General features: G+C 40.3%; 1 protein-coding gene across 3 annotated transcripts in view; it reads right to left on the reverse strand.

The window, feature by feature from the left end:
* Nucleotides 1–791: 791 nt before the first annotated feature.
* Nucleotides 792–22250, reverse strand: part of LOC121896885 (protein MTSS 2-like) — a 77889-nt gene continuing 56430 nt past the window's right edge. Inside the window, exons 7-15 of one of the 3 annotated variants that reach the window (XM_042410966.1) lie at nt 22200–22208; nt 19491–19648; nt 18827–18934; nt 18625–18722; nt 16891–17038; nt 16091–16165; nt 12025–12207; nt 11212–11377; nt 792–10726 (exon numbers count right to left, since the gene is read on the reverse strand). In XM_042410966.1, coding sequence (XP_042266900.1) covers nt 9846–10726; nt 11212–11377; nt 12025–12207; nt 16091–16165; nt 16891–17038; nt 18625–18722; nt 18827–18934; nt 19491–19648; nt 22200–22208 — 1826 coding nt within the window. In that variant the 3' untranslated portion in view covers nt 792–9845. Of the gene's footprint in view, nt 10727–11211; nt 11378–12024; nt 12208–16090; nt 16166–16890; nt 17177–18624; nt 18723–18826; nt 18935–19490; nt 19649–22199; nt 22209–22250 lie in introns of all 3 variants that reach the window. The other 2 variants (XM_042410953.1, XM_042410959.1) reach the window with 2 other exon arrangements.

Here is a 22250-nt window from a genome sequence, read left to right on the forward strand (position 1 = left end):
TACATTTACATTATTACTTTTAAGAACTATCAAAGGTTGATTTTCATATCATTTCCATATCAAATAAATCCTTTTGATGCAAGTAAACAAATTATTTGTTCAAAATTGTCCAAAGTGGACTGTGTGAGGTTAAGTTGACTCTCCTCAGTTATTAAATGTCTGATCATTAAAGATAATTGCACTATTGCAATTATCTTTAATGCAATTATAAGTGGCAATTTAATACCGCTGATTAATGAGTCTCTACACTTAGTCACTTCAACTGAATGTGTGAACAAGAGAACCAATTCTGATTGGCATATTTATACATTTTCTTCAATTTCCGTAAAATATGTCAGTACTATATTAATGTTAACTGTTTTGAATAGATTTGCATACAAATTGAGTTGATAAATTAATCCAGCTAAATTCGCTTTTTTGATTGACAAAATACTGCACAATTTATTTTTTATGACTTTGAGAACTCAGAGTGAAGTGCAGATTTTTGAGAACAATAATTGGAAATGTAATAAGGGATGGATGCATTGATGTCAGCTGCAGATTGACTTGTAGACAATTAGGATTATCCATGTTCATGTATAAACATGTATGTGTTCAGTTTGAAAATTGAGGCTGAAAGTACACAAAATGTGTTGCTTTTTACTGAAAAACTGATATCCAGCCTGTTTTTTTATCCACTGATGGGTTAAGATGGAAGATTTATTTGTTAAAAAATATTCTGTAATCGTAAATATGGTCAATATTTAGTAATCAGGCTTTTTAAGTAATAATACTCGCTTCACACAGCAGCACACAGTTTAAGTACAACTTTTATTAATACTGGAATCATCACAGTGCGTTTTGTTACATTAGCAAGTGACTAAAGTTAACAAAAAAGGGTCAATTTTACAAAAAGGAAGACAGAAAATAAAACCTTATCATCAGCGACAAGAGGCGAAAGAACCTTAGAAAATCAATTCACAATAAATTAAAGAAGAAGAACAGAGGAGGGGACAGAAAGAAGAGAGAAAGACAAGACCACAGTGCCTGCAGGGCTACTCGGGAAGGAAGAGAGGAGCAAAAGATCGGTTTGTACAGAAACATAAGAGCAGATGTTGACTCCGTCACAATGTTATCCTTTGAACAAAATGGCCACATAGAAATTATATCAATGCCTCAATGGTGAGTGGTGGAGAGATTTCTTTGTAGAGTTCAGATGGAGTCTGCAGAGGAAGAAGAAGAGTAAGAGAGCGAGCGAGTGAACAACAGACACTACCGAGAACTGGAGTATTGATAGTAAGACATTCAGTTTAGTTACAATGGCAGCAGGAGGCCACTTTGGTCACTCCGTTCTGCATGGCTGTATGACAGGAAGTTACAATGTGTTTCATCACGATCCCCTGGGGGATTTCAGCAGACCCTCGTGTGGCTTCGTAGAATCTACCTTAGTCATGTTTGCTTCAGATGAGTGTGTGTACTGTGTGTATGTGCGAGTGTGTAGTCGGTTTCTTAGCATCAGACAGCAAGAAGGATTGACAGATTGTGTGTGGGAGGTGACAGGGAGGAACAGTGGGGGTCTTAACAACGTGTCCTTGTGCAACAGACACATACACACACACATGCACGCACACACATGAAGGACACATTCAGTATGGGCAGATGGCTAAAGGAGTGGGCTTTATATAAAGCAAACTCAGAGTGCTGCATTTGTTCTCATCATAAACAACACAGTCTTTTCTTATTTGAATCAGTCAGATAAAGAACTACAGCGGGTTGATTTCACTTACTTCAAATGGGTGGTATTTTTACATCATATTTAAGACGGGAAGTTTCAGTGTGTTGCATTTGAAGAGATATAGATTTCTACTGGTGTTTTCACGCTGCAAGCAAATGCTCACGTTGGAAGTCCACCAATGTCCTATAAATCTGAGTAACCAGGGAAACTCAACAGTGTTTTCATGGTCATCAAGCACCACCAGGCAGCTAGAGCTTCTGTTTTACCGTATCGATACAATTTAAATTCAATATCAATACATTTCACTTCTGGCAACAGCAAAATCCGATGTGAAAGTCTACAAAATGAACTTCTCAAAAAACATTGTGGAACAGTTGAGTCAGTTGTTGGGTCACTGGTGAGCTCTGAAGTCATTTGAGTTGTTACTGGTTTGAAGGAATGTTAAAAAATATTTTGAAATGCAGTGAAAATGCCAGATATTGGCAAAAAATGCAGACCACTACACAAAAGCATCTGTAGCCTGAGGCAGTAAATCAGAACGAAGAGGCAAATGTACCAAGATGCTAGCAGTCAACAGTCTCCTACCCTGAGATCTCAAATCTACTTCTGAAATTGTTTTAAACTCAGCCCTAATAATAGTGTCAAACTTGTGATGAAAAGTGTAGATAGAGACACTCAACACAAGTCAACATTCTTGATTCAAAACTCTTGATAGCTATTGGTAAAGAAGCAGGGACTTTAGAGAGAAGGAGTTGGATTTTTTACTTTTTTAAATTGCATGTCTTAATTCTTACATTATGGTGAAGATGACATACACGCAACACTAATTCTCACCTCATCTCTCTGACTCTTTCATCTCATGTTTTTTTTTTTTTTTTACAATACTTCAACCTGAAATAACAAATATTTTGGCCACCAGCAGGCAGCAGAAATGAGCTGTAAACATACCTTTTAAGTTGATATGGTGAACTGGTTAGCATACTGTTGCCTATCTATACAGCAGCTAGCATTGTGACCAATGTTACTGAATCAGTTTTCTGGTTTAATGACTCCTTCAGCTTGTTTTAAGTGTAAATTGTTAGCAATTAACATTAAGCTATAATTATCACTAGAGGCCACAATGGGCCCTATTCAGCAAAAGTTAGTTTTAATTAGAGTTGATTTTTACTTTAGTAGGTTTACTTGTGTTTAAGTAATCATCAGTGAAGTAACAGCACTCTTCATTTGTTAAACTAAGGTAGATTTGGCAGTCAGCCTTGTGCTTTACACACCAGGAGATTACTAAAATCAAACTTGCATATTGTAGGTGTCTTTGAAAGAAGCACACCAAGAACCCAACAAAGTAAAATAAGATGCCTCTGAGATGATGCCAAAAAGATGTCTTAAAAAGCCTGATCAAAATGAATTAAAATTTAATCTAGCATTGAGATTCCAGCTGCTTGCCTTGAAACCAGCTCATGTTACTACAGCAGGAAGAAGTTTACTCTAGCTAACGCTTACAACACTTCTTTGAACAACACACTCTGGAGCCATAATGATGCCACCCATTAGCCATTACCAACTACAGACACACACACACACACACACACATACATTTAGACCATGGCACACATGGATACTGACACACACACACATTGTGAGAGGGAAGGGAGGAGAGTGAACGGGAGACAGACAGAGAGAGAGAGACAGAGCTGAGCTCATATTCACTGTGGACTGTGGTGAAAATGAAGACTTTATTAGAATTATTTTTCATTAGTTTCGATGGGTTGCGAGGTATCGAGAGACAGAATACAGCCAATGGGACTCTCATCATGATAAGCGTTGTTTTTTAACTTGTCAGCAAGGCATCCCTGGGTGTATTAACCAGTGATTGGAAGTTCAGGGGTATGCAAGAAAAGAAAGAGGAATATTGGAAAAAGAAGAGCTGTTGGAGAAGTTTAGAATCAGAGGATATGTAAATTTAGTTTTCTTTGCTTCCTCCATACCCCACATTAGTTGGTCAGAGACATGAGTTGTTGGCAGTTTTCATACAGTTCCAGACTGTTCAGACAACGGTGCTGTTGAGTATTTACACCTTGATCCCACCATGGTCCGACCATTGCAAAAAGGGTATCACAAGTTTTGATTAAACATTAAAAGAGTGGTTCAGAATTTTGGGAAATACACTTTTTCGCTATCATGAGGTTGTCAGGCAACAAAATCATCCAGAGTATTTCCCCTTAACACTTACACTTACACTTCAGTTTTTGCATGGATTAAATAAATGAGATATAGCATGTTAGTGAAATGTAAAGGTGCAGGTAGGCCAAGCTAGCTGTTTCTTATTGTTTTCAGTCTTTATGCTAAGCTAATCTAAGAAAACCAGCTGTAGCTTCAAATTTAACAGACAGATGAGAGTGGTATCAATGTTCTCATCTCACTCTGGACAAGAAAGCAAGTGAGTGTATCTCCTAAAAACTTTTCTGTCAACATTTGAAAGTCTATAAGCTGATATCTGTCACATACTGTGCCCAATAATCAACAGCACCATAGTCTGCACTACCTGTATGTATATAAGACAAGGTCATTATTTCATCTTTTAATCAAGTTTGTATATAACTAGCTGTAACATGACATAAGTGTACCATCTTCCAGGTTTCCATGAGTCCAATTGTTGCCTAACTGGTGTGCTAGCCTTGCTAGGCACCAAGAAAGCTAATACCAAAAGAAATTTAAAATGTAGTAATTTCACAGAAAATGAAGATGGGATATCTTGACCTTTTAACTTAATGAAATTGTGAAATGAAGGTTAAAATGTTACTTTTACAGTGTTTGTTCCTTTTGGACATGCTGTAGTTAAGACTGTGCAGTGTGCTCAGTAAATGAAGATGGGATTTGTATGTGTGTGTGTGTGTGTGTGCGTGTGTGTGTGTTTGTGTGTACGCACGCATGCCTGCACGCATGTAAATCTGGCCATGTGCTGTGTGTATGTTCCTACAGAATGTCCTGTTTTTCATTGTAGCTCCTGCTTTGCCCACATGCTGGTAGGCCTACTTCTACACACATACACTCAATAAAAATGGGCATATTGACACATCTGTAGCGGAGTAGTTATTTCAGCTTGTTCAGACAGTTAGTTCAGTACACAGTTAATTCAGCATGTTAAAAAAAAGACATTATTGTTTAGTTAGATAACTTCTTGTGCTGTTAACTGGGAATTTTAAAGGAAAATAGCAATGTTGTGTCCCACACTCATGTCACACTCATCCTAAAGCCAGTCGTCCTGTAGCATGACAGGTCATGTGCAGTTTGACCTGATTCTCTCTAGATCCCATTCAGTATGAAAACCCTACAGTTATAGTGTTCTTGTCTTGTCCTGAGATGTTATCCATCATTTGGAATTACTGTAAGCAGTGTGTCTGTGTCTGTGGGGCATTATAAACCTTTTATTCAAGCAATAACTCTCTGTAGGTAACTGGCAGTGAATTCAGTTGTTTGCACATACAGCACATACCAACAAGTCCTCCAAATGAAACGACCACATAGATCATTTGTATCTGCACTCCAGAACAACCCATAGGAGCGTAATATACCACTTTCCAAAGAAGGACCATAATATGCCGCTTTACAAAACGCTGTTACAAAGTAATTATGATTTATGATGTGACAATGCTATGGTTAAGGTCTGGTTAGGTTTAGGAACAAAAAACGCTTGTTTAGGGTTAGGAAAAGATCATGGTTGGGTTAAAATGATCACTTGAAATATGGTAAAACGTGGCAACCGTCAGCAACAGTAAACACTATGTTACAGTTATGAATGCAGTCAAATACGGTAAAAATGTCCCGATGGTTGACACTGAGAGATGGAAATGGGATGTGAACAGTGGTCTCAAACAGTAGTCTCCTATAGCTTTGGCCACTTTTTGCCATCTATGGCTGCTAGATGGCGTCTGTAAATCAAACGTAACTATAGGTTGTTTTTGGCCACTGAATTTACGACCTATAGTGTCGTTTTTTCTTGGGAGGACAGGCTCACACATACACATTCAGACTAGTAGCATTGGCTCTTGCAGTGTTCTTGGATGTTTAGTAAAGGGTCTCTAAACTCCAAATTACATCATCAGATCCATGCCATAGGGGACAGGTTTTAGATGTGGAACACAAGTATCCTAGAATGGACAAAACATTGATATTTTCCTTTATAACACCCACACTGGAACATCAATGTGAATGTACGTACATGCACACTACCCCTCTATTGCTTTCCTGCAAGTTAAACTGGAAACTTCATTCAGTTGTACGAGAACAAGGTTCTGACATTGCAACAGTTCAAGCAAGTCAAACAGTTCCATGTCCCCCTTCACCTTGTAGTACATTCAGCATACGTACAGTGTGACCTTGACAGGCGGTCTGACACAAACTCTTCAGAAACATTTCTCCTCACCCAAAATATGTTTTTGGGGGGATGGAGTCCAAGCCCGCTGCTCTCCCCTTCCACCCTCTCACCCAGTCATGTTCAGCTGATACAACACACAGCATCCGCATGTGACAACACACATACAGTAGTTCCCCCCAGGAAAAAAAATAAACCTCCCCTTACTGAAGCACTGTTTTAAAGTTCAACAAAATAGCGTGCTCACAGAGGGTGACAATGTTTAAAAATTGCGAACATTCTCCTCTCCATCTCTTTTAATTAAATCATCCTAATTTTCTTTTAAAACAGCCAGAAATAGGTCTAAAACAGTGCTCTGTTCGAGGCAAAAAATAGAAATAAGTCCACAAAAAGAGCATGTATGAGTGTTGATGTCACTGGCTATGTTCAGGTCACTGCTAATAGAGCATACAGACATGTTGATGAAGAGTTCACTAGCCTACAGTTCAACAGCCAAACAAGGATGCACTCACTCTCAGCCCACACATCCTACATCCGTATGTTACACAGCTTAGTAGTTTGTGTTACAGCTGGGGTTTTTCTTCTTTTTACATTATTTAAAAGTAAGACTAAATACTCAAACAGTACTGCAGAAAGAAAAAATATATAATAAAACTGAATAACCCATGTAATATTTTCTAACAAACCTTTATACCAAATCTGTGCGCCTGATTCTCATTTACAAGTACAGCACATACAGTACATATTGTATGAACAGGCAGTGAAATGCTCATTCCACACATCTCTCTCTGTCAGCTTTCAAAGTCTAATTTAAATCTTTCTTTGTCATCAGCGAGCGAATCACCTATTCTCCCATTTTAATGTCCATAAATAATTCTTTCATACAGCCGTGTCCTGAGCTGAACTTGGTTATATTTGCACTGAGCTGAGCTGAATCAAACTGGAGTAGTCCGGTAAATTCTAAAAGATTTTGACAGCACATTATGTGTTCACACAGCATCCTGAAGCTACATTCATTCCTTATGACTGAATAAATGCTAGTCTCAATGTTTTTTTTTTAAGTTTTAATTGATGATGTTCATCAACAAACAATTGTACCTGTGCTTTCTTTATGTCCTGCCTGTAGCTCAAACATCATCAGCGTAAACACGAATCAGCCATCAGACATTGACAGAGCAATATGGTGACAAGTGAAAAAAACAAAAAAAACAAACTATTATGTTCCTACAAGAATTCATTCACACTTTTCAGTATTGTTTGTCTCCTATGGTAACATTAGTGCTAGGTGATGTGTTTTTTATTCTTACCACAGAATTGCAAAATAGCGTTGTTCAGCTATGTTTAACACTTAACTGTCCTTTCCCAAAATGCAAAAATACAGTACTGGTAAGAATATATTTGCAGATAATCCTTTGTGCTGAAATGTATTTGCACATGAACATGGCTGAAAAATACTTTGTAATATACAGTACAGTGTTTGTACACTGAAAATACATTTCTGCATCAGTTCCATCTACGTGTGCAAATACATTTCAAGTCTTTTGTTAATGTATATTGAGGTTGTTTCACCCAAATGACAGATAAACATATTCTCTCATTTACTACTAGTGTTTTCTAGGCATGCAGATAATTTTGGTTTAATTTGCCCAGATTTTGATTCCTGTAGATTTCTGCCTCCACTTCAGTACAATGGAGAAAAATGTGATTGAAATTCTGGTGCTCACAGAGTTGGAAAATGTCATTTGAAAAATTCAACGATTCAAGCGATGTGTCTTTCCATGTTCAGTGTTCTTGTTACCCTGCCTGATCTACAAAATGGCGCTGTCAAAAGGTTTTCAGGGGGCTGTCTCTGTGGTTGAAGGTAGTTCTGATGAAATTGGGGCCTGTAGATGATCCAAAGTGACAAGGACATTGTTTCTGAGAAGATTAGTTGCCGTTCATTTTTTAAAATGTCATTTAAAAAAAAAAATAATATCACAAATTCCATTCATATTGGTTAACCTGGAGTGGTGGCTGAAATGTCAAAACCTGGGCAAATAAAACCAAAGCTATCTGCATGGTTAGTGAGAAAATATGTCTGAGCTATTTGTGCCATGTATTTTTATGTCTTCCTTCAGATCCCAGTGCAGCCACATCATAAACAGCTTCAGTACTATTCACAACCCACAGCAGGTGATGGCTTGACGTCCAATCCTGTTTTAAATAAATATGTTGCTCTACTTTCTTAACCCATCTGTCATGTAACCAATCACTCCAATTCCACCATTCTTTATCACTTCCTCTTTGCCTGTCTGCCTACTTCTTCTTCTTCTACAAATTAAATCATTTCCTCAGGACACGGTCTTATTGGCAACCATCTCTCTCACTTTCACTCTCTCTATTACACAGTATGACTACAGCAACACCTAGTGGCTATTGCACTGCACATACTCTACCACCTATCAAAGTGCTTACAGTTTTCCTTTTTTTTTTTTTGTTTTTTCTTTTTTGTAATCCATTTCCTCCACTGGAAAGAGACAGGGACAGAGAGAGAGAGAGACACACGCCAAAACCAGCGAGGCATGAATTCACAGTCGATGTGTAATTTTAGCATTCCTGATGATTGCCTGAATGTGACAAAGGAGAACCTGCAATCCTCCATCGATCCTCTTCCTCGAAACAAGAAAATAAAACACATTTATTGCTCCATTTCTGATTAACATTTTCTCTCTGGTTCTAGAAAATATATATGAATATATCTATACGCCTGGATTACTTCTTGTAACTTCTCGTACAGTGGTAACAAGGTAAATGACGTCACGATATAAACAAGAAAATACACGCACAACACACAGGAGAAAAGCCCTGCCCTCATTGGGTAACCAGCTGTCCTGCAGCAGAGCTCTACCCACCCCCCTCGCACACACACATACACACACACACACACACACACACGATCAATCACGTGCACACACACTCACATTTCACACTCGCTCGCGTGCATACACATGAATGCACTCGCACACTACACGCACAGAGAGAGAGAGAGGGGAAGGGGGCACTAGCACGGTTCAATGCCAACAGTATTTTTTTAAAGACTGTTCTACATTAGGATGAACCAGAGGAGCCCTCTGGCTTGTTAGCTCCCCGTGCTAATACCAAAGCTTCAGTTCAGTGGGCTAATAAGTACAGTGTGTTGCTGCTGAGACAGCCTGGGTTCAAATCCAGCTGGTCAGATGGCACTCTGATGCCCCGCCCTCTCTCTTGCCCCCACTGGCCCCTCCTTCAGTCATCAGTCTCTCATGTAGGATTAGACAGTCGGGTTAGTTGGAGAAGAGGATGGGGAAGGGTGTGCAGTAAGTTGGCAAACAGAACCCAGTCTTTCTCTCTGTCTTTACCTCTTTTTTAAATCGTATCAGTTCTTCCTATGAGTCTTTCCATCCCTGGGTGAGGGTGTAGAGAAGAGAAACATGCGTCCAACACACACTAGTTATAGTGGCCTGCTAGGAGCCTGTCAATATTCAGTATTTAACTTTAATTGTCAGCATGAGTTAACATTATTAATGTTATTATTATCATTATATTATATATCATTTACTCTAATGGTGTCTTTAAACTTATTTTTTGTGTATGTTTTGTTTTCATTCATCTTCTGTTATATTATAGATTTCCCTACATGGTTAAGTTCTTGTGTATGTACTAGGCGGTTGGGTTGCACCACACCAACACCTGACTCCCTATTGGCTGACAAGTATCTTCCCCTTTCTGCTTCTACTCCAATCACAAGATGCGCGGCGCCGAGCGGTCATTAGAGACGGTCTTGCGAAGTCGGACTCCTCTCCTGATGGTGGTCAACATGTCACCGGACCCCTCTGCCCCTTCTGTCCCTGTTTGAGCATCGATGGAGCCAGTTGGCGGCGGGGCTGGGTCATCAGGGAGGGCGGGGAAAGGAAACTGCCCCTCTCCAAGGGCATGCGCACTGGCTACCAACTCGCCAATCTTCTCCACTAGGCTGTGCCGATTCGCTGCGATCATCTGATCCTCCTCTGATCCTGAACCTGTTCCCATTGCAAGGCCCCCATGCTGCTGGGCGTAGACCTCTAATGCTGCCCCTGACCCCCAGGCGGTGTTAGGCAGGCTGAGGCGCTTGGGTGATGCCTTCACATAATCAAGCGCTCCCTGTGCATCCTCGACTCCAGTGAAGAACACGCACTCCTCGCTGCCCACACGCACAGGCACGCCACCTGGATGCCCTCCACCTGCATACCCGCTACCACCCGCACCAGGCGAATGTGAGTCTCCGGGAACAGTAGGTGTCTTGACAGGCACAATGGGTGGTCGAATAGGGATGGGCCCTGCGTTGGACAGGGTGCGCCTCACACCTGGTTTGGTAGATGGGGTTCGGCGGATGGTGGCAGTGCCTGGTGTCCCTACTCCACCCCCACCAGCTCCACCAGGCTGTCCTGGTATGCCATGACCCCCAGGGCCGAGCACCCCGCTGGGTAGACCAGCCGTGCTGGCTGGCCTCTTGGTCTGGATCATACGCCGGTAGTTCTGGGCGATGTTGGAGTGGCGAGGAATGGTGGAGGACTTGTCAAACTCGGTCTGTCCATCTGGGCCTTCAGCATCCCCGTTCACTGAGTAGCAGTCATAATCTGAACCTGATGTGGGGGGGAAGGAAGGAGGATGAAATGGACAGAGAAGGAAGACAATGTAATGTGGTAACATAACTGGATTAACAAAGGGAAAAATGCATTATTTGATCAGCCAGCATTTTTGCAGAGGAACAATATTGTTCAATTTCATCTTTGTATTCCCATCTCAAGACACTGTCAGAATACACCCGCCATGAACTTGCTGCCAGCGTGATTAAATGAACTCCTCTCCATTTGATTTTGGCACACTACATTTTAAAGACTGGGGTTTTAGGGGAAAGTTATGAAGTCAAAATGCTGCAGAGCTGGTTAATATGAACATTTCCAATTTAAAATGGTCATAATACCGCTTGAAAAGTGTTTTTTCTGAGATTTTACAAGATACAAGTAGATGAGTGTGGCTAGGTTCTTGGCAAGGAAGCATTTATGAATTTGGGCTCCCTTGACTGAACAAGATTAAAAACTACAGCAGAAGAAGAGAAATGTTTCACCTTGTGAAGGGATTGTGTCCTCAGAGCAGGACGGGGTTGTGGTCTCTGTGCTGTAGCCACTGGAGTACTGCAGGGAGTCTCTGCTGCTTTTCTGCTGCTCCATACTTAGTCCTCTGGTCAGCACCATGGCCAGGTCACTGGCTGCTGGAGAAATCTCCTCTCCATGCTGAGGAGTTCAAATATTCAATAAAGACTCCAATTACTCCCACTACTAATGACACAAATTGTTTAGTACATCAGCACAGCCAGTAAATATGTTAATAATTCTCAGTTTCTAATTATATAAAAACAAACAAATATAAAGATCATTATTCTATCCAAGGTAAAATAAAAAATAATGTCTACTACTACAAGTCTGCTGAAACTTCTTTATGGTTGTCCTAATAAATTCTCAATTAAATCTAAACTAAATGATTTTGTTCCAACGAATGCACTCAATGCTCTGTCCTTTTTCTGATATATATATATATATAAGATATATTTAATAATTTTTGAAATTGCAAAAATGCAGGATAATGCTGGTCATGTAGAGACCAGGAGAAACATAAATGCACAAGTAAAGTTTAGTCTATTATGTAAAACTTAGAAACCAAAACCAAATATCTCCAAATTTGGCTCATACCATACTGCCAATGGCAAAACACATTTGCTCCATACTGGGTAGGTTGTTGTTATTTTGTATTGTCTTTTCCTCAAATGAAAACAGTGACATGACAAAGAAAATTAGGGGATTTTTCTGAAAAAAGTTGAATCACTGGACTGTGTTTCTGTAAGTTTATACTCATCTCGCTTCTCAACGTTATCCCACATTACCTTGGCAGCGATGGTAGCCGGATTCATCCTGGGCCTCTGCCCGTCATCAGCGTGTGATGGTCCAGCGTAGCCCTGGGAGCTTGGTGATGCCTCGTTCTCCCTCAGCCTGTCGAGAGGTTCCTTTCTCCTCTGAACTGCTGCTGCAGCCACTGGCTGCTCATACTGACCTGCTTTGGACCAATCCTGAAGAGGTGAGTGCAATTAATAAACAGGAAGTAGTGGGTAGGGTTAGCGCAATAGACTTGTCCACTATCCAGCAGTTTGAAGCCCTTCATCTGAGTGCAGAGAGAGGGGGTCTGTATGGGTGGATTGTGTCTGGGTGCTTGGAAGAATGTGTGTGCGTGGGTGTGTGTGGGCAGGGGCCTTTTTTTGGGTTTGAGTGTGCTATTGTTGATGAGTTTGATTGGTCAGCTCTCCGCACCCTGCTCAGTTTTGGCCAATCTCCAGTCGGTAGATTGCAAAACCAGTGAGTGAGACAGGTGAGGCCAAAAATAAAGAAAAAAAGATTCATGCACACACAGCAGGTGGGGATGAGCATTTTAAGGAGGCAAAGCAATGTGGTTATGAATGAGTTACTCAGGTGATAAAAATGAAAAGAAAATAAACCCTAAGCATGAACTTAACATAAAGAAAATGAAACGTATTAAACAGCAACAGAAGAAAACGGGCAACTGAAGGAATGGAAGCGAATGGAGAACAAACCTTCCAGATAGGAACCTTTGATGTGGGAGAGGAGGAGCTGGATCCAGAGGGGCGGTTATAGGATGGGGACACAGTAACAGGAAGAATGACAGAGAGAGGCCTGGTGGAGCCAGAGTGAGAGAGAGCGGGGCGGAAGGTAGCGAAGGACGAGCCAAACTGTGGGACAAGAGACATAGTCACATTATGAGAGAAAGAAAAAGACACAGACAGACTGAGAGAGAGAAAGAAAGAGAGAGAGAGAGAGAGAGAGGTAGCTGGCTCTGGTTAAGGACCACTGGGCCAAACACATCAATATACACAAGCCAGGCCCTCAGTGTGAAACAGAAGAGCTGGAAGAAATCAGCAGGAGATTTGACAATAGAGAAGACCTCCAAAACACAATTAGTCACTGCTGTCCATGCATCAAAATGACTCTATATGCAAACTAAGTGTACTAAGTCTAAGGTCAGTGAAGTCTAGCAAGCCTACTTTTAACAGCTACTTCATATGTTTATGTTAGAGTGGTCATGGGATGTGTTAAAGCAGCCCCAGACATGCATTTGAAATTCCACATTCAAAAACAAATGTGAGGTTTATGCTTCATCATCAGAGTTTTTTGGGTTTTTCTTTTTACAGTAGGAAGCATCTGGGACTGACGGTCCCAGAGGTCCACAGGTTAATACTGGTGATGCTGGGAATGGGACCAGCAACCTTTTGGGTGCTACTTTTATGAATCAAAATGCAGGGAGCAAAGTGCAGTCAAGTGTGCCATGCACAGTGTGTGGTGAGGAAGTAGCAGTGCACTTTTCTAGATTTGTTGCAGGTGTAAAACACACCCAGTTGTGCTTTCTGAATAAGATTGAATTCAGTTAGATTTGGCAGTACGTAAATGCAATCATGTTGCTACTGTCACACTGGGAATGAAGACATAATCAGTTTAAAACTTAAATGGTTACATATACTGACCATTTCTGTAATGATCCACGAATAATTCTGCATGTTTTTTTTGTTTTGTGTGTGTGTGTGTGTGTTGTTTCTACACACGCCATGACTTTCTCTACTGTGTCATGCTGTTTATCGGCTCTACTTTTGTCTCCAGCGCATTCGGTTGTTGCCCCAGTTGTTCGATGTTGTTTGGTGAGGACACAGAGATACAACCTGTTGACACTGTTCTGAGGGATTTCGGTGATGAAGAGGAGAGAGAAGTTTTAATTGATTGAGTTTTCATCAAATTGTGTGTGTGTATGTGTGTCCAGTATATCCTGAAAACTTAATCTTCTCAAATGATCCTGATAATTAGAATAAAAATATTGAGATACAACTAACAAGTTTGATTTGCTTACAAGCACAGAAGTTTGTGTGATTGCTTGGCAACAACCTTGTGGTTGTGAAAGATTTAATCAAGGGAACCAGAGGATGTGGGACATGGACTCCATACTGACAATGTTTAGAGATGGATCACTTGCATGCTGCCTTCAGATGGCTGCAAGGGGAGTTAATCAATTGAAAGGAAAGGCAGTCATACTTGCAAGCTCTTGTGGATAACAGATGCTGGTTAAAATCAGACACTTTGCCTCATGAGCATTATTGGAATTGTATTTTTCCCCCATAAACAGATGTGCCTTCTGATTGAAGAATGCATGACAAACAGGAAAGAGACAAGCTCTCAAACATAAGTAGTAAATGAATCTGTGATTTTCGAGAGCTTTATGTGGGTGTGCTTCTATCAATTAAAGTGACAGAAGCAGCACAGAATTCAGAGGTTCTGTGTATAATTTGCTGTTGACCTGATCTGAGTAGAAAGTATTAGCTGGTGAGGATGCAAACGCTGTGAATATTAAAACCAAAACTGTAATTTGCCACCGGATTGCTATACTCTACTGCCCCTCTCCTCCCACTGTAACACACAGAGGGTAACAGGTGAGTAAAAAACATCCAACTGTGCCTCAAGAAGATAAGATTTTGCACAAAAGTAGAGCCCTTTGAGTCTAATTTCTGCAAGTAACTATTTGTTTTTTATTTTGAAAACACTGGGATACATTAATAGACCAACACCTAATGTCTGATGTGTATTTTTCTTCATAGTTTTGTTGTAAAATAAGTTGATGGTGTTTGATTTGATGTTGTTTGAAAAGCTTTCTCTGCTGGAGAATCCATTTACCCCCCTCAAAAAGAGCTAAATGTATTAAGAGTAGGAGTTGTTGGGGAGCTATTACTCTGTTCAGATTCAGGTTTGCCTCAACATCCAGAAGTCAAAATCTCCCACTGTTTTCAAAAATCCATTAAACTCTTAACACAAAGCTCCTGCTACCTTAATGAATGTAACTCATTATTTCAAACAGCATGTGCTTCGTACTTCTTTCTTTTAATGATTCTATAGCAACACAGCTGCTGCACAGAATAGTTCCATTTTACCTGAATTGAAGTTTTGTTTTTGTTTGTCACTGCCGTCAGAAAACAGTATTGGAAAAATAAAAAAAAAACCCAAAACAGTAATAAGCTGTTGAATAAAGTTATGTTAGAAAATTTAATCAATATACATGTTAACATGATGCATTATGGAGAAAATGTAACAAGCTGTTTTAATGGATTTCTGAAATCACTACGAGACCAATTTCAGGTAGATGAGACAAACTATACAAAGATCGAAGTGTTAAAACTTCAAGTTGTGGTTTTACAGAGGATTATGTACCAAACTATTTCTTGAACAGGAGCACAAACTTCCTGAAATCTTGTCGTCAGGGTCGTCTAGGTAAATGTGAGAGGCGACCAGCGGAAACTCCTGAAAGTTACGTCACCCGGCTGAGAAATGTACACATTGGTGTTTGTACAGATTAAATATGAGATACATGTATACCATGTTAGTTATTGAGATTTAGCAGTGCTGGTAGATGGTTTTTGTGACCTTTAGACAGAGCCAGGCTAGCTGTTACACCCTGTTTCCAGTCTTCATGCTAAGTTATCTGGCTCCTGGCTGTGTTCATATTTAGCGTTCAGACATGAGATTGATATCGATCCTCTCTTCTAGCTCTTGCCCAGAAAGCGAATAAACAAGCTTTAATTTCACACAGCTACCTCTTGCTGCCGTTTCGGGTTGATGAAACTGTCTCATGTAGCTCTAAATAAGTGGCTCCAGACTCCAGAATTTTTTAACATTTAAATTTAACATTGAACATTGAAAAAAGGGTGATCAAATTACAACTCAGTATTTAATTCAGTATGTATTCACTACTTATTTCCGTCTTATGTAATTAAACATTTTTAAGCTTGATAACAAAATGTATTTGTCTATTTGTTGTTTTCAAGTTGCACCACTTAAACTGCTTTTAACTCATATTTAGTTTCTGTGCTTTACAGTGTGCATTATATGAGTAAGAATACTTACAGTGGTGGGGGAGCTGCATTCACTGACTGACTGGCATGTTTCTGAGGCCTCTGATGATGCTGAGCTGGATGACTTCTACAGTAGAAATACACAGAGAGAAACACAAAACTTTGGTTTGGCAATCTTGATCAAGAGTCATGTTACTTAAATAAGCAAGATTAGTTTGCCACTCCAATTTCCTCTCTCCACTCCTCTCTCCAACTCTGTCATTGTTAAATATTCAGCTGATTTCGGTAACAAGTCAACTCTTGTGAGATTTCAGAATGAGACTTCTCCTTGAGCTAGACTTGGTTAGACACAATAACAAACAGATTGGATCAAGCGAAAGCCTGCTTCTTGGCTGCTGGCTGAAGTGCTCTCACTCAATACTGGACCAATTTTAAAAAATTGTTGTCCCCATTAGTCACTTTGATACAAAAAGATGGGACAATAGGATCCAGGTTGAAAAACACAGAAGTTTCCCTTTAATACATAAACACAGAGAAAAATAACAACAAATCAATTTATGTGTTCATATGAGCATTACTGTGTGTGTGTGTGTGTGTGTGTGTGTGTGTGTGTGTGTGTGTGTGTGTGTGTGTAAACTGTAAATGTATCTTATTTCCCCCAAACAAGCTAAGAAATGCCAGTTGAGTGAGATGATTTTGATCAATATTCAGAGTAAATTTGCCAAAAAGCCAATTTCAAACACTCTAAAATCAAACGTTGATTTCTTGACACTTCAGAGGTCTGGAGGGAGTCCAATAACAACAATTTAAGCCTGAATAACTTTTTATTTGTGTACATAAGTATGTGCATACCTGGCTGGTGATGTCCGAGGGCATGGGTGAGGGGGGCTTGGAGTAGATGTTTGCATCCTGGGAGACGAAGCCTGAATCGTGAGAGGAGACGCTGCTGAGGCGGTGGGCCGCGATGCCCCCTGGTGGCGGAGGCTGGTGTGGCAAGCTGCTGCGGTAGCGATAGGAGGAGGAGGAGGAGGAGGAGGTCGGTGAGTGGGGCAGAGAGCCTCCACCACCGCCACCAATGCCACCACTACCGCCTCCCCCTGACGAACGGGAGGCGCTACTGTGGGCGCTGTTGACGCTGCTGCAAGGAGGGGAAGGTGCAGAAGAGCAGGAGGGAGGCGGGATGATGAAGGGGTGAGGAGTATTAGGGGAGGAAATGGAGGATGAGGGTGATATTTGCCGATGTGGAGTCAGGACAGTTTTTTGGAAGAGAGAGCATGATTACAGGGATGTGGTTTTATTTAGGGGGAATATGTAAGATATAAGAGGTGGGTTATTGGAGGATATGGCAATTAGATGATTGGAAGATGCATTGGAAGATTTTATGATTGGTTTACATGATGAGTTGGAGTTCAGGAATAATTCACAGCAAGTTGTTGGTCAGTCAGGTTAGTGAAAGCCCGCGATGCGATGATGCATTAAAGTCACACACAGTTAAAAGCAGAGTCCCCGAAAATGAAGGGAAAGGAGGTAACGAAACACCCCGCATGAGAGAAAGAGGGCAAATCACACAAGTGCACACAAACAAGATACAAAAAGACGAGATAGATGTGCAGTGGAAAAAGAGACAAGAACAGAAAAGAATGGTGGTGGTGAGGGAAAAGGGTGGGAGAGAAAAGGGGGGAGGAGGGGGAGGTAAACAGAGAGTGTGTAAGCTTATGAGGATCCAGGGCACACACGTGCATACACACACATACACACACACACACACACACACACACACACACACACAAACAAACACTAAACACTGCAGGCAAATGGCTGTGAACTTGCATGCTTTAGAGCTTCACCTCAAGGGCGACTGCTACTACATGCACACACTGACAGAGACCGGTTCACACACTCATACACCAAGTTAAATTTTAAGACAAAGAACCACAGAAATCTATTTTATGTTTCATTCTTCTGGCAGTATTCATGTTGTTATTTAAAGATTTTGAATTCAAGTACTGTATGCATTTACAGTTAAGAGGACAGAGATTGTGTATAACATCACTCCTCTAGTGTTTTGAAGTGAAGCTAATCATATTTAATATAAATGCTAAAATTCTTTATCAATTATCAAGGACAAGCATGTGAAAGTTTAGCTGTTCATAAAGAAAAATCAAGATTCAACGGAACATTTCTCTGTCTGAAAGCTGTGGTTCATTTATTTGGAGTTTTCCACTAAACTGAAGATGACTGAACAAACAGTTATGATGGACTGACACACAGACAGAAGGACTGACAATCACAGTGTAACATAAACATCAGGGAGGGCTCCTCTTTCTGATACTCAGACAACTTATAAATCATTACAAAGAACACTGTGGAACAGGCATTTGTGTGTGTGTGTGTGTGTGTGTGGGTATGACTTAAACCACCTTCAGGGATACACACCAGACCAGTTGATCGGGGATGGCTTGTGCAACCGGGGACAAAAGCTGTGTCCCCAGTTGGTAAAACGCTTATTTTTGGGGTCAGCGGTTATGGTTAGGGTTAGGGTAAGTCTCTGTGTGTGTGTAGATGTGTGTATTTGTGTGTGAGTACCTGCACATGCTGCTCTTGCGTGAGCCAGAGCTGCTTGGGGATGACGGAGGGGTCTGATAGGACCAGCTGTAATCTGACCCCTTCAGATCTTTAATCACCTGAGATAGAGAGAGAACTCGTTAAGCATGTGTTTCTTTCTTTGCATGTGTTCTTCATGCTGTGTGTGTGTGTGTGTGTGTGTGTGTGTGTGTGTGTGTTTCACCTGTTCACTGGCAGGGGGCAGTTTGTGGGGGTCAGTTGTCAGCACAGTGAGGTCATCGATGATGGCCTGCAGGTGGGTTATCTCTCCCAGCATAGCGATCTCTCCATTCTGACAAACACCAAGAAACACACAATGAGGGATATTTACTAAGCCTGCTGCAAATCAGTCAGGATCACTGCAATTTTTCAATTTAGCTGGTTAGTTACCAGGACTACAGATGCAAGTGAGTCCAGCTGCAGTTCATCTGATTTGCATGAAGTGTAAATAAGATCTGATGTTGGGCTATTTTGACGCTTATTGCATATGTCTGGAAAGTAATGGAGCACAAGCAGTTTTTCAGTCATATCTTGTAATTAATAAATTATAATAAATGTTTGAATGTAATGTAAGGATTTAGTTTTAGTTATACTCATGATTACCTGTAACACATAGTAAATGTTGCCTCCTAATGGAAATCAAGCACTGTGTTGCCCCTTGCTTGTCTGACTTTTTGTTTCCTGGCATCATACAAACAAACAACCCATGCTTTCCCTCATGGTGTCTTTGAGCAAAGCACTGAATCTTTCACAGTGGAGCTGCTCAGCCAACACAGATTGTGGTTATACTGTGCAACAATGACAGGAAGTGCTCTTTCCCTTCCACCCCATCTCCTCTCTCTCCTCACCACGACTGGTTGAAGGAAGCCGATGAAGGTGCAGAAGCGACCCCTCTCCTCCACCAGGGCGCGGCGCACTGCCTGCTTCTCTGTCTCCTCCATCAACAGGCACATGTCGGTCACATCCTGCATGGCGCTGTCCAGCTGGGGCTGCAGGTCCCCTCGCCCTGGGGTGGGGAGGATAGTGGTGAGAAAAAAATACAAGAAAGAAAAGAGTGCAACAAAAAGTCCAGGAAGAAGATGAATAGTAAGGGTAGTTGTAGAAAGGTAAGGAAAAGATAGATAGAAGGAAGGTTTTCATCAAAAGAGGTGGATGAAGAAGAGGAAAGAAAGATGTAGGTGCAGGAGGGTGTGCATGAAAGTGTGTGGGAGTAAACAGGAGTAGAAAAAAATCACTCATTAACCCAGTGTGGTTTGTGCAGGCTCTCCACCGACCTCTGCTTCCCATAATGCACTGCTCCATCAAACCACTGGCATACATTGTATAACTCAGATTGAGTGAGACAAAGTAATCAGCAACACTTTGTTTGATGTTTTGGCTTTGTACTTGTTTTCATTTGCATGTTGAATCTATAAATGCATGTTATACTATTATATTATAATAACATAGATAGCTGTTTTAGAGGCATGAAATGCAGTAATGTGAGGATTGAACCTCAGGCATCTGAATCTTTCTCAGATAATCTTTTTCAGCAAGGTCGAGCTATGACTGTAGCTACAGCCATTGCTGTGACTACAGGGTGAATGGGTGCGTCCAGTGTTGTGGCCGACTATGCCTGGCTTTGAAGATGTCTAGCTTTATCACAGGTACCACCTTTTGGGGACTGGTAAAATCATTCATTCTGTAATTAAAGACGGTGCTTTCCTGTGGTCTCTCTTGTGTCAACTAAATTTTGTGTCAAATTTATGCGTAAAAAGTTGATCACAGTATGTGAGAGTGTGCAATTCTCCCTCACTATCACTGTGTTAGTCCACACCCGAGATAAAGGCAAGACAGAGCCAAAACATAAATAATGTGTTTCTGTCTTAAAACTCACTTGCTGTAATTGAAAGAGGTAAGACATAGGTGCATAAAAGTATGGTGCACACAATCTGAATCCTATCTACTGTTATCGTAAAAAACATGAAAATGCAAGGAATGGAAAGCAAGACCTGAAATAACTCTTTGTAGTGTTACAGCATGCAAAAAAGGCAACAGAGAAGTCTTCAGTAACAGATAAAATAAAAGACAGATAAGACAGAGGGGGTAGTATGAGAGCCGAGTAAAGCCTGCGGTGTCACTACAAAGCTAATAGTACCAGCTACTGAAGTCATGCAGGAGTCAAGGAAGAAGAAGTTCAATTACATCATGCATGGTCGGGATTTACTACACGACTTCAACTTCTAGAGCTAAACTCACAACAGAAGCTGAACTCTCATCTGTCACCAGGAGACAATGCCTCGATGAAGCCTTTCATTTATTTTACAGTGATCATAAATAAAAACTATAATACAATAATTAATGATTAGTGATTATGAGCCTCAAAGATAATTACATTTTCAGAGACTTACTTTTTCATTAATATACAAATATACAGCTGTTGTCCTTATAAAAACTCAGTTAGAATGATGTCTGAAGTCAAATGTCATTGTAAAGTAATTCTCTAACACAGTGATTCCCAACCAGGCATACTTATGTCCCAGGGGGTCCTTCTGTTGCCAGGGGGTACATGGAAAGATTCTGGAGTAGCTCAATTAATTAAAAAAAAAAATAAAAAAAAATAAAATATATATATATATATATATATATATATATATATGTTTTTTTGTTTTTTTTCATTAAAAAAAAAAACATATCCACACATATTGATTTAGCTGTAACACTTGAACACCACATGTTGCCACTGAGAGTGTTTGTTAAAAGTATTGGATAAACAGTTAAAATGTATGGGTATTGGATAAATAGTGGAATAGCTCAAACTAAACTCATAAACAGTTGAACTCGTTAGCTAAAAATAGAGCTAGAAGTTAAAACTAGTAGAACTAGTTAGCTAGAAGTGACAAACAACAAAAGTTGAAATGTATAGTCTAATGGTTGGATAAATGGAATAGCTAAAAGTAAATGCATGAACACTTGAAATAGTTAGCTAAAAGTAACAGATACACAGCTGAAATATACAGCTGTTGGATAAATGGTGGAATAGATAAAAGTAACAGATAAATGGTAAAAATAACTAAAAGTAATGGAACAGTTGAAATACTTAGATAAATGGATAAATCGTTAAAGATATCTTAATTAAGCAGTTCAAATCTAAAGGTAATGGACAGATAGTTAAAAGTAATTAATGAATAGCTCAAATAGTTAGCTTAAAGTATTGGATAAATGGTTGAAATAACTAAAAGTAATGGATAAATGACTGAAATATCTAGCTTGAGCCAAGGCTAGTAAGAATGCAAACTTGACCAAACCAACCTAAAAGTTCAAAATCAATTGAAATTTACAACATGGTGGAACCACTGCTCTAATATACCACAATATACCCAGAGACATTTCCATGACCATTGGGAATCCTTTCAATATGAATTTGTACCATGTTTGATAAAGCGAGTTCAGCTGGGTTTTAGCCTTCACTACATACATGCTTGTATGGTTTTCTGCAGATGAAGGTTGGAAATGTGAGTAAGAGAGGCAGGCAGGTGATGCGTCAGAGCTGCAGCGAGCGATAGGCTGATACTTACCCTGGATCTCTATTACAGGGAGACAAATACCACAGGGACAGAGAGAGAGAC

The sequence above is a fragment of the Thunnus maccoyii genome, chromosome 1, assembly GCF_910596095.1.
Source record: "Thunnus maccoyii chromosome 1, fThuMac1.1, whole genome shotgun sequence".
NCBI classification, from domain to species: domain Eukaryota; kingdom Metazoa; phylum Chordata; class Actinopteri; order Scombriformes; family Scombridae; genus Thunnus; species Thunnus maccoyii.